The 13,177-nt window shown below is 47.0% G+C and overlaps 1 protein-coding gene across 4 annotated transcripts in view; it reads left to right on the top strand.

Annotated features, from left to right (window-relative positions):
- The first annotated feature begins 1,775 nt into the window (after positions 1-1,775).
- Plaat3 (phospholipase A and acyltransferase 3) overlaps positions 1,776-13,177 on the top strand; it is a 33,993-nt gene continuing 22,591 nt past the window's right edge. The window contains exons 1-3 of one of the 4 annotated variants that reach the window (XM_052190715.1): positions 1,776-1,908; positions 2,285-2,339; positions 5,414-5,625. In XM_052190715.1, the coding sequence (XP_052046675.1) occupies positions 5,596-5,625 (30 nt within the window). In that variant the 5' untranslated portion in view covers positions 1,776-1,908; positions 2,285-2,339; positions 5,414-5,595. Of the gene's footprint in view, positions 1,989-2,284; positions 2,340-5,413; positions 5,626-13,177 lie in introns of all 4 variants that reach the window. The other 3 variants (XM_052190720.1, XM_052190722.1, XM_052190721.1) reach the window with 3 other exon arrangements.

Below are 13,177 nucleotides of genomic sequence, written 5' to 3'. Positions count from 1 at the left end.
GGTTGAGCGACTGAGCACGTGAGGTAATGGCATTTATTAATGCTGACTCTCCTCATCGAGCAGCAGGTGAGTGCCCTGTGATGTGGGTGGTCATGAGCCTCTCGTGTTAATAACACCTAACACATCCTGACCAGGGCTTTACCGTGTGGCAGACAGTGCTCAACAGGCGAATGAGCTCTTCCTTTGGGAAGTGTATTCTTGTACATTGTCTAAGAGAATGAGCAACCCATTTTATAGATGCGTAGAATGAGGCTCAGAGACACTGACAGAATTTCTGTTCCCTGGCTGTCCTGGAACTCACTCTGTTGACCAGACTGGCCTCAAACTCACAGAGATCCACCCACTTCTGCCACCCGAGTGCATCTGGCCTGCACTGTAGACTTTTAAACTGGCAAGGGCAAGATATGAACAGTAGCCACGTAGATTTAATATGCTTCTTTTCCTTTTTTCCTTTGCTCTGTGGTAATATTCTGTTTTAAACACCTACGCTTTTATGCTCATGCATTTGATTACAGAAACTAATAAAGTGTTCTCTGAATATCAAAAAGGAAATCAAAAGCGGTTACATATTTCATGTTCCTCAATCAAAATGCCAGGGAGGGTATTTTTTAACATTTAACATTTTTCAATTACAAAATGCTTTGAGATTTATTTTGAGTGTAACAGGACCCCAGACTTAGTAGGTAGGTCCCAAGACTTTAGCACAACTGACTCCATGATGGAAGTATCATTCGGGCTGTAAAACTAAGCACACAGACAGCACCACCTGGCAAAGCAGAAACAGAGGCCAGGTGTACTAATGTTACTTTTGCTTCTGTGAGCCTGCTTTTGGCTAACCGTTCTTGTTAACTGAAGTATGTCAACACGGAACATTTTTTTTTTGTTTGTGTGTGTGTGTGTGTGTTTAAAAGCTCACCCTGAGAAAAGCTAAGTGCTACACTGGCACCCTGAACACCCGCTGTAGTTGACAGCCAGCCCAATAAGACTTCCTATTGGCTTAAATCTCTGTACGAACTGTCTTCTCCATGAATATCCCACAACGACAAATACGTGTGTTTCGTCAGCATGTATGCATATGTACCAGGTGTGTGCCTCATTCCCAACGATGTCAAAAGAAGGTATCAGATCCCCTGGAACTGAGTTACTGATGGTTGTGAGCCACCATGTGGATACTGGGAACCACCCCAGCCCTGTGCAAGAGTAACAAGTGCTCTTAACCCCTGAGCCATCTCCTCACCCCCATATTACTATTGTTGTTCTTATTTATTATTATATTCTGGATTTTTGAGGCGAGGTCTCTCTACATAGTTCTGGCACCTTTGGAATCCACTATGCAGAACTGGCCTCACAGAGCTGGGCCTGCCTCTGCCTCCTGAGTGCAGGAAACAAGGCATAAACAACTACACCTGGCTATTATTACTATTACTATTATTATTATTATTATTGAGAGAAGATTTCAAATGATAGCTCAGGCTAACTTTTAACTTTAAACTCATGGCAATCCTCCTGCTTCAGTTTCTCAAATGCTAGGATTTCAGGCATGTGCCACTCTGGAAGAATAGCCTTTTAGTATCATTCATGTACAAAGATTAAATGTAATGCGACAGGACATGTTCTTACACGTTACAGACTGACAGAGGGGTGTGTATAGGCTGTCAAGGGCCGGAATCTGGGGCAGAGAGGAGCCGAGAGGCCAGGAATGCAGCGGGAGGGAGACATCTAAGTGACAACGGAGTAGTGGCAGGCCCTTGGCGAAGCTCTCATTAGCCAGTTACAGGAGGAGGGGCGGGGTGACCCGGCGCGGCCTGGACTCGCGGCCATTAAGCCGGTCCCCATTGTGCTGGCCTCCACTTGCCTACTTGGGGCCGTGAGGAGGTTGGAAAGCTGCTTTTTGGGATCTAAGCAAAGGTAAGAAGCCCGGATGCCTCTGCGGGTCCCTGGGGCTGTCTGGGAGGCGGAGAGCGGTTCGTCAGGCGTAAACAAGTCAGGTGAGTAGCTGCCACCCGCCTGGCATCCGCCGCCGTGCGCGGAGAAAAGGAGCCAGGGGCGCGCGAATGCCTGGCCGGGGCCCCTGTTGTCGCCCCGGGATCCCGTGAGCGGTTCTGCCCTACAGCGAGGGATTTGTCTATTCAAGGGCAAGCGCAGAGCAGGAGAGCGAGAAAGTTGGGGGAGTTTGGTAGGAGTTTCTGGAGGGTCCTGCTCAAAGCCCTCCTGCTCCTGGAGACTTGGGGACCCTGCTTCTTGTTAGAGAGACATCATGAGCTCTGCTCCCTCTGTGTCTTAGGTGTCCACGTTGCTGCTAAGCTGAGGTTGAGCCTCACACATCCTGGAAAATGCTAGTAAGTACGGGGTGAGAAGCAAGGGTGGGTCAGGGATGGGGGCGGTGTTTTAATGGTGACTCTTGGCTTCTCCGGTCTGACTTGCTGTTTTGAAGAGAGGGGCTTTGTAGTGGGGGGAGCTACACTGTGAACCCTTGGGGGATCAGGTGTGGGCTGTGGGTCAGCTGCCACCTGTTGAGCGTCAGCACTTGTGGAAGTGGGCAGGTTGGAAGCCACCCTGCTTGAAACAGGCTCAATAGCAGGCGGCAGAGGGGTGAGCTGGGGGCCCTGGGTGGTTCCTGGGCCGAAGTTGAATCTGCTTGTTTTGGTCTTGTCAGCTGACTTATGGGCATCCCTGCTGCCAGCAAATACTCAGCTCTGGCTTTTCCTTCATTTCTTCCCTCCGCCCCTCTTCTCTTTTCTTTCTGGTTTTTGTTTTGTTTTTGTTTTTGAGACAAGGCTTCAGATAGCCCAGGCTGACCTCACACTTGCTATTTAGCAAGGACAGGTTTTGACATCTGGTTTTCCTGCCTCCACCTCTTAGTGCTGGAATTATAGGTGTGAGGCCCCATACCCAATTTTGCGAAGGAAGCCCTCCTGTCCACCAGGCAAGCACTCTCCCGACTGAGCCACACTCCAGCCCTGGCCTCCTGTTAAGCCATGGTGTCTTGAGATCAGAACCTGGTAAATGCCTTCTTCACTTTAACAGCACTCTGTTGACTTGGTTCAGGGTTTTGCAGACAACCCGCTTGGGATTGTGCTCCAGCTGTTGTGGGATTATAATCAAGTTCAAATTTATTCTGTTCCCAAGTAAGAACACCACTTAAAACCCAACAGTTCTCATAACAGCCTGAGAGTCCCTCCAGGTTGCACTTTCTGTTCCTGGTACTGTGAGGCCAGGCTGGTTTTTCTTTTTGTTTGTTTGTTTGTTTGAACTCAGGAAGCCCCAAGACCACAGAAGTTAGCACTGTGAGCTGCGTGCAAAGCTTGGGCTCTGTTGAGCCATGGGGAACTGACTGAGGAATACACGCTGTCTCAGTTGTGGGTTTGACTGTAAACGTGTGTTCTTTGATTTTATTTTCTTGTAGTAGACAATTTAAAAAGCATATTTGTGTATATGCATGCGTGCGTGCGTGCGTGCGTGCGTGTGTGTGTGTGTGTGTTTTGGGGGGCCTGCATAGGTCATGGCAAGCACATGGAAGTCACAGAGCTGTTTGCAGGAATTAGTTCTCTTCTTCGCTATTTGGACTGGAATTTGAACTCAGGTCCTCAGGCTTGGCAAAGTCCCCTTTACTTGATAAGCTACCTCACTTGTTGCCCCCACATTTTTTTTTTAATTAAAAGAGTAAGAAATAAATATACACCAGTTGCAGGCTTATATGGAAGTCATGGAATCTCACTGACGAATCCTCTCTTCTCAGGCAGAGACTGTTCACTTTCTCTTGCGCTCAGCTCACAGTGTATAACCACCTCATCTACAGGGCTGTGGATGAAGGTGTGGTGGGGATGCAGAGCCGGAGGCTGTCCTCCGCTCTGTAGAGAGACCTTGTCTCAAACAAAATAAAACAGGACTGCCCGGTGGTTGGTGGCGCACGCCTGTAATTCCAGCACTAGGAAGGCAGAGGCAAGTGGATCTCTGAGTTTGAGACCAGCCTGGTCTACAGAGTGAGTTTCAGGGCAACCAAGGCTTTGCAGAGACACCCTGTCTCACACAAACCCAAAAACAAGCAAACAAACAAACAAAACAAAACAAAACAAAAACCAGTGCTTAAGAGATGGTTCAGTGGATAGGAGCACCATGCTTTTCCAGAGGATGCGGATTCAGTTCCCAGCACGCACATGTTAGCCCAGATAACAACGGCTGTAATTCACATCCCAAGTGATCTGACACCACTTTCTAGCATTCAAGGGTGCTGTACACACGTGATCCACAGACATATGCAGTCAAAAAAAAAAAAAGCATACACATAAAGGAAAAAAGGAAAAAGCAAACAAAACAAAACCACTAACTCAAATTGAAAATGCAGGGCTCGGGGTGGTGGGCAAGTGGCCAGTAGCCAGCTGGGCAGGGCTCGGGGGAGGAGGCAGCAGGGAACGCCAGCCCAGCCCGGATCTCTCCTTGCCCTCAACTTCCTAACCGGATAGGAGGTTTGGATGAAAGTTTCTTTCACCTCTACCCACTGTAATTCTGAACTTTGAATGTGTTTCCTGGAAATGAGAACTAAAAGTAAAACCTCAGGCCTGAAAGGCCAGTGTGCCTTTCTGTCCTGAGCTCAGACTGCAAAGGTTGCTTTCTTTTTTCATTGTTATCGCGTGTATTTATTTATTTATTGGAGACAGCGTCCCTACATAGTCCTGGCTGCCTCAGAATCTACTACATAGACCGAACTGGTCTCAAACTCAAAGAGATCCTTCTGCCTCTTCCCCCCAAGTATAGGAATTAAAGGCGTGCACCACCAAGCCAGGTCTTACTGCTTTTTAATCTGAGCTTGACCTCTGGGACTCTCTGTGGAGCTAGTTAGGGTACAAAGAAAGGAGAGAGAAGAGGATGCTTCTCAAGCAGAAGATGCTTCTGGTCCTGCAGGCTGCATCTTCAGTCCCGGAGCTGAGAGGGGATGGAGGGGTAGGCAGTGTCCCTCTCCCAGACCATCAGTCTCTGAGGAGGCCAGCCCCAGGCTGGATGCTGGTGGAGCTGCTCCACTCCTGGCCATCAGCATGCCGGGCCAGTCTAGATCAGGGTAGATGTGGACACTGGTCACTTTTACTTATTTATTACAGTCATTCTGTCTATGAGAGCTGTAGAGCTAGGTATGGTCAAATATAATTCTTCTACTGGGGAGGTGACCGGTGGAGCTGGAGCTGGGCTAAAGCAGGACCCTCATCTCAAAAATAAATGAGTGAAGTCCACTACCACCAGCACTATCAACAATGACAAAACAAAAATAAACCGTCACCAACAATGAGAAACGAAATCAAATCCAAAACCCAAGCAACAGCTGGGCCGTGACCCTAGAAACAGGAACAGCTTGCTCTGCAGAGTGTGAGGGAGGAGGCCCTCAAGCTCTTTCTCTTTTACTTACCTTATCTATTACTAGACTTTGAAGCTGGCTACGGTTTAGAAAAGAGCTGGTACCAAAGCTGAAGCTGGCCTCTGCAGTGTGAGACGGGCAGGCTTTCTCTGTGCACTCGACAGAAAGCTCTTTCAGGGTTTCATACCACACTGTCTGCTTTACCACCGGGTCCGTAGATCCAGGCAGGTCTGTGGTAGAATACAGCCATGGCTGCCGGACCACCGCTGAGGCCTTGGGTAAGTTCACTCCCGCCTTGGAACTCATTTTTCTCATCTATAAAAAGATGCTGTTATAAGGATTCCAGGTTAACTGGTGAATGCTCCCGTAAGGCTTGTTGGTGGTGTGTGAGCTGGGGGCGGTGGGGCTGTTCTCAAACAAAGGGGCAGGTTTACCCTGGAGGAGACTAGGCCTGAGGTTTGGTGCTGGTGAGCCTAGGCAGACAAGTGGTCCTTCTTTCTCCAGAATGTTTGGGGCATTAGTGCTTCTGAGATGGGTGCACGCTGGAATTGTTGCTAGCCCTCTCTGACTGACTAGGCAGCCTGGGTAGGGCATAAGAAAAGCTAATGTGTCACACCAGGTAAGTCTACATTTCTCTGGCCCAGAGGCTGGGAAGTCAGGGCTGTCAGACTCTTCCTTATCCTTTGTACCCTTCCTGGTGCCCACCTAGCCTACAGCATAGGCTAGCATTTACTTATAGGTCTAAGTGGTTCTCTAGTGCTCTGCCATTATCACACTTATTTCTTACAGAAACTGTACTTGGAGTCCCGATTAATCAGAAACTTCCCAGAGATCGATTCCAGATGTTTTCCCTGGGTTTCCCTGGGTGACTGGTGTGTTTCTGGGGGAACTTCTAGTTCCTTGGATTTTCTTTTCTCAAACCTTGGTATAGAAACTTTCCGATCTTGGCAAGGCCCAGACTTCTTTTGTTTTTCACAAGTTCCCAGACATTTTTCTCAGTATCAAAAGTGAAAGGCCTGCTCAAGAATTTTTCATATTTCTTGGGGCAGGTGGTTTCCAGGATCAGGGAAGAGAATTCTCTAAGGCTGGGTTTCATAATTACCACAGTGTCCTTGCTGTTTCTACATGAGGCAAACGGACAGCTTCCGGCCTTGGCAGGGACAAAGCTGCTGATTCCTAAGCATGTCATCTGTGCGGGTCACGTTTGTAAAACAGTGCGCATATGCACGTTCATGCAGTGTGCAGTCATGCAGTGTGCATCATGCAGTGTGTAGTCAGTCATGCAGTGTGCATCAGGAGACTGGGAGGCAAGAGGACAGTTTTGGGTGCTGTCCCTTTCATTTTGATTTGATTTTATTTGTGTGGATGTTCTGACTGCATATATGTCTGTATAATATGTGCAGGCAGTGCACACAGAACCAGAAGAGAGCTTCAGATTCCCTGGGACTTGAGTTACAAATGGTTGTGAGCTGTCATGTGGGTGCTAGGCATCAAACCCACGTCCTCCTAAGAGCAGCCAGTGCTCTTAACCACAGAGGCATTTCTCCATTCACTATTTTGGAGGCGAGAAGGGACTGGGATTTTTGTTTGTCTGGGAAACCCCAGTTAGGCATCCCTGGCTGGCCATGCGCTGTAATGCACAGGTGGAGGCCAGAGAGCTGCTCTTAGGAGTTACCTCCCACCTGCTACCTTGCTGAGGCAAGCTCTCTCTTGCTTCCTCCACTATGCAGAGTGCTCCAGGGTAGCTGGCCTGTTCTGGCACCTTCTCCCTCTCGGCCTCCTTCTCGCTTCAGAGTGCTGGACTTAGATTTATGGCATCTCAGCTGGCTTTTTGCACAGGCTAGACTGAGGTGGACTTGGTTCATTTACATAGCAGGTGCTTTACTCACTCCAGTTTGCTTTTCTGTTCTGTGTAGCTCTGGCTGGCCTGGAACTCACAGAGATCCACTGTCTCTAGAGCGTGTCTCTAGAGTGTCAGGATCAAAGGCAAGTATTGCCACCACACCATACCACACTACACCACAACACTCTGGCTTTTTTTTTTTTTTTAAACTTGAGATCAAATTCAGACCTTTGTGCTTGGGTGGCAAACACTTTATCTATTGAGCTATTTCCTCCTCCACCCAGTGTTTTATAGTTTTGACTTAATCCTCAGAATCACACTTTGAATCAGGTTCTATATATAACTGTCCTCATTTCAAGGTTGATGAGAGTGAGGCCTAGGGACAATTTGGATAAACTTGTCCAGGGCTCTGTGGTAAGTAATTGAGCCTTGGCTTGAACACAGATCCTTAAGCATAACCACTACACTGTTTCTAAAATTAAATCCAGCTTGAGTTAAACAGAGCCATCAGTAGCCAGGCCTAGCAGCTCAGCCTGTAACCTAGCCCTCAGGGAGCTGAGGCATGGAAGTGCCTTGCACATTTAAAAGACCATTACTGAATAAAAAAAAACTGATGGTTGGTTGAGTGGAGGAAGATAAATAGACATAAATAAATCATAAAAAAAAATAAATGAACCGTTGACTAAAACAATCCCTCCTGACAAGTTAAACATGATTCTCAGAGATCCTGGAGCTTTTTCTGCCTTTGACATTTCTAGAAAATGCAAACCGATTGGTTTACTTTATATTGGTTTAGAGCCATCAGTGTCTCTCCTGCTTTCTCCAGTGCCCTGTGTAGGACCACTTCCTAGTCAGGGTGCCCGTTTAGAAACCTGCCCTACGACAAGCAGCGCCTCATGCATCCCAGGCCTTACTCTTGGCGGCTGTCAGTCAACACAAGAGTCAAAGGCTTTCTGTTGTGTGCAGGTGATAATTGACTTCCTCCCCACCCCCCTCATGGCAGCTTTGACCCTCCAACCTACCATGGCCTCCTCTCGTGTGCTCCAAGCTACCACACACCAGCTTTCTTTAAAAAAATATTTAAAATGTTACCTTTATTTTATGTATTTATTTTATCCTCCATCCCCCACCTCTCTCTGGGCCTGTGTGCTATGGTGCACGTGTGGAAATCAAACAGTCTTTGGGAGTTGATTCCTTTCCTTCTATAAAGGGGTCTGGGGATTGAACTCAGGTCAGCAGGTTTGCAGGACAAGTGTTTTTAGCCATTAAGTCATCTTTCCAGAATGTCAAGTCTCAAGGTGTTTTCTCCCTTCTTCTGATTCTAAGTTGAATATTGTTTACCCTCCTCTCATTCAAACAAAACCAAAATCAAAACATTTACTTAAATATATTTTTGAGTATGGTTACTTTGTGTATCTCTGGCTGTCCTGGAACTAGTTCTATAGACCAGGCTGGCCTTGAACTCAGAGATCCACCTATCTCTGCCTCCCAAGTGGTAGGAGGTGTGTGCTACCACTGCCCAGCTATTTAAACAATTTTGAATGCTAGAAAATCAACAAAAAATGAATAATCCTAATTGAGAGTTTCATGAGGGGTTGGTAACAGATGGTATCTACATTTTTCAGTTTAAAAACCCAAGCATTCAATAAGTGAGCATTTTCTTCTCACTTATTATTATTATTTTTTTTAATAATGGGATTGGAAAGATGGCACAGTCAGCAAAGCTCTTGCTGTATAAGCTGAAGGCCTGAGTTCAGATCCCCAGAACCCATAAAAAAATGTTTGCAATGGCAGGTGCCTGCAGTCCCAGCACTGGGGAGGTGGGGCGAGCAGAGCCCCGGAGCTCCTGGGCCCGCAGCTGGATCAGTGAGCTCCAGGTTCAGTGACAGCCTCTGTCTCAAAAGATAAGGCGAGGACCTCATCTGATGGTGACCTCTGGGCTCTGTACGCACATGACCACACACACACACACACACACACACACACACACACACGAACATACACACATACACAAACATACACACATACACACACATGAACACACACATAGACATACAGACATACATATGAACATACACACATGAACACAAACTCAGACATACACAAACACATATATACATGAACACACACAGACACAGACATACATATGAACACAACCATAACACACGACACACAAACACATGAATGCATACATACATGAACACACACAGACACATGCCTATGAACACACATGAAGACACACATGAACATTCATAGAGACACACATGAACACTCAGACAGACACAGATACATAATACATATGTGGGCTCACATACACACAGATCTTTAAAATTTTTATTTTCAAAGTAATTTACAGTAAAAATAAAAATCTAAGAATCAAATAATAAAACATACAAGTTCCCGCAATTCTATCAGTCACTGTAGGGACTAGCCCATAGTTTGGTGTATTTTTTTTAGATTGTGCATAATATATAATTCATTTTTATTACAAGTGTGTAAAAGTGTACATTAAGCAGAAATTAGGGGCGATGGTGATTCTGGCGCTTAAACCCAGGCCCTTAGGCCTGCTCAGCAAGCGCCTACCACTGAATTACAGCCCAGCCTCATCATGTCTCAACTCACTTTTGTGGTGAGAGAGGCATTTTTTGAGATTGGGTCTCATGGAGCCCGAGCTGGCCTCCAAGGTACCGCCGATGACCTTGAACTTCTACGCCCCCCTCCCCGCCTTCATCTCTCAGATGCTGGGATTACAGGTGTGCACCTCCACCCCCCTTCATCTCTTGGATGCTGGGATTACAGGCGTGCACCACCACGTGGTTTTATGCAGTGCAGAGGACTGAACCTATGGCCTTTGTACATGCCTCACAGGTGCTCTGCCAACTGAGCTACATCTCCAGTGCTTCAATCCCCCCTTCTTTTTTGAGACAGTGTTTCTCTGTGTAACTCTGGCTGTCCTGGACTTGCTTTGCTGACCAGGCTGGCCTTGAACACACAGAGATCCACCTGCCTTTGCCTCCCAGAATGCTGGGACCAAAAACATGCACCACTCACTTCTACTTGCTTTTTAAAAATGTAGCCCTGGCTGTCCTGGAACTCATTCTGTAGACCAGACTGGCCTCAGAGTCATAGAGCTCCACCTGCTTCTGTCTCCTGTGTGCTGGGATTAAACACCACTTCTGGCTTCAGTTTGCTTTTTTGAAAGTATTTTTTTTTGTTGTTTTTGTTTTTGTTTTTTTTTTGTTTCTGTGCTTAGTCACATACATTCACATTGTTCTCTTTAAAGATCCAATGTACATGTATATATAGGATATATTTAATCTGTTTCTACCAATGAGATAGTTGGAGTTGTTTTTCAAAATGAATTTCAGAGGCCAGAAATTCCTCAACTTGCTTGCTAAGGAAAATAGCTGCTTTGCAGCCCTCTTTTGTGGGAAATAAAAGTGCTTTGTTCTGAAATCCCGTGGGCACATAGTATCAGCTTTGTCACTGTTCCTGTCTGTGCTGCGCAGGGTACTGTGATGGCTAGGGGTTTCCTGAGCACCATTCTGGAAAGGGCAGCCCTGCTTGCGCATCTGAGTGGTCTCTGCTAATCCAGTCCATGTCCCCTCCGCTGGGCTCCTGGGATCGCTGTGTCCTTTTATAACAGAAATTTGTTGATCTCATCAAACAGGACCAAAAAACCACAATCTCTTTTGTGATCCAACTATATTTTTTAATTTCCCTTATAGCCCCCTGTACTTCTATTGTTCTTTTATTAAGGGCTTCCAGAGACTTCTGTAACACGGAATAATGCTCCCATGTCTACCAGGAAGTTTATAGGTTGGCCTCCAATTGAGAAGGTTACCATCTGCTCCCAGAGGCCTAGTTTGAAGGAGCCAGGCCCCTCCTATTTTTTCAGAGACAGGATGGGAATTGACTGAGGGACTACCTGTTTCTGCTGGGGGCATTCATGTTTCTGGTCTCAATCCCTTGCAGTAAGCACATCGGTCCATGTGTAGGGGCTTTTTCTTTTACTTGAGGGCGGCTTGTCCAGGGCTGAGAGTGCCAGGAGCATCCAGTGCTGCCGCAGTGGCCCGATTTATTTACTTTTATTAGCAAGTCTTCCTTGTCTCTCTTGACAAACACTTTTTGGGATATTTCTAATAATTTTGATCTATTTTTTTCCCTGAAAATCTGCCTATCTTTTGGATTTTCTTACACACAGCTGTGGTCACCTGAGTTACAAAGGCCAAGTTAGTCACCTTGAGGTTTTCTGGGTCCTCTGGATCTATAGGGTTATATGGTATAGAAGTGTATAAGTTTGCCTCCAGGAGGGGCTCAAGAAACGCCGAAGGCAGTTCATCTGAGCCCTGTTTTACATCAGCTGCTTTGTGCAGGTGTAAGCTGCCCGCCTGTCACTGAGAGCCTGGTGGTAGCCACAGAGTGACCTCCTACCTTCCTCTGCCCCATAGCCCCAGTACAGCCTCCTGGGTAAAGTCGTGTCAATTGTTGCCATCTCTGGTCGTTGTCAAGAGTGTCTAATCCAGGCAGCACCATAGTTGCTTCTGCTAGGACTTTTTCCTTCTCTTCCATTGTGAAGAGAGTACAGAGAATTTGTGGGCAGTCAGCCCAGGTTGGGAGGCGGTTAAAGAAAACAGAATCAATCAGGGAAATCGAAGAACTAGGGTCTGTGTCGAAAGTGGGATTCTAGTTCCCAGTGGTAAAGATCTGCAGTAGTAAATGGAACGAACATACAGGTATTGTGTTTCAGGGGCCTGCAGAGAAGGACCGGGGTTGGAGTCCTTCTGTGTCAGGGATCAAATGGAAACAAGCTGCGGTTTGACCGGGGCACGGGGAGGCTGAAGGTGGACTTGCTTCTGCTTGGGGATAGGAGTGGAAACAGAAGCTGCAGGCTGTAGGAAGGAGGATGCAGAGCTTCCTCCCCGAGCTGCCTGGGGGAGGAAACCAAATCTGCCTGTCCACTGCGACCGCCCTGATGGCCCCCAGCCTGGAGTCTCTGCGGAGTCCTCTTTGCTATGACCAGGGTCTGGACCATACAAACCTTTATCCACGGGGCAAACTGAATGTTGCTTCTGTCCAGGGTAGAATATATCCATTGTGGTCTTGGTGGCCAGAAAAACCAAGTGTTGGCCACTTCCCAGGCTACCTGGGAGTCAAAGATGCCCTTTGGGGGCCATTTAACCCTGAATATAATAAGTCACTCCAGCTCACAGGAGAGTTGGAGGCCAATCTTGGCAATCAGATATTCATAATTCTGAAGTTTGAAGTTTGTCAAAGTTCCTTAAAACACAACTCAAAGGAGAGTCAGGCTTTTTAGTCTTGCTGCCTATACTGTGTGCCCAGTTGCCCCAGGCTCAGACAGTGGAAGACTTATGATAAAGAAACAGAAGAGACAAGCGAAAAAGCAGAGCGAGATATAAGGGACTAAGGACCAGGTGGCAAAATCCTTCATGGCAAAGCAATGTCTTGCTTGTGCCCTGAACAGGAAATTCAACATATACCTTGCTAGGCACCTTGCAGTCTCTGGAAGGGATCCCACCAGAACCGGGAGACGTTATAGAAGGGGTGCTTTTCTATGACTCATCAACGGAGGCCTCCTCAGACCCTCACCTTGGTAGTCTGTGGAACCGAAAGCCCATCCCTGGGCTTGTAACTTCACCAGGGTGTGCGCCCCAAGGGGAATCAGTCCCAGAGGACTGGAGGGAGGGGTCTTTGGATTGAGTTTGGAGGCCTAAACTCGCTGGGTCCTCCAAGAATGTTGATCCCACCGAGTGAGAATAAAACCCTCCCCCCAAATTAAAGCCGATAAAGGGAGGATAAAGGGAGCTTTATTCTCTACGCACAGGACTGACTTGAAATAGAGGTGTGGGTTAAGTTTTCAAGCCTTTTATAGTTTACACTTTTTACCTATAAAAGAGTAAACTGGAGATTTTCAAAGGAATTTGGTGACAAAAGGATGTGGCAAGCAAGTTTTACAGAAGCAGACA

Source organism: Apodemus sylvaticus, chromosome 1, assembly GCF_947179515.1.
Source record: "Apodemus sylvaticus chromosome 1, mApoSyl1.1, whole genome shotgun sequence".
Taxonomy (NCBI): domain Eukaryota; kingdom Metazoa; phylum Chordata; class Mammalia; order Rodentia; family Muridae; genus Apodemus; species Apodemus sylvaticus.
Note: the sequence above shows the minus strand (reverse complement) of the source record. Positions and strands in the feature narration are given on the sequence as shown.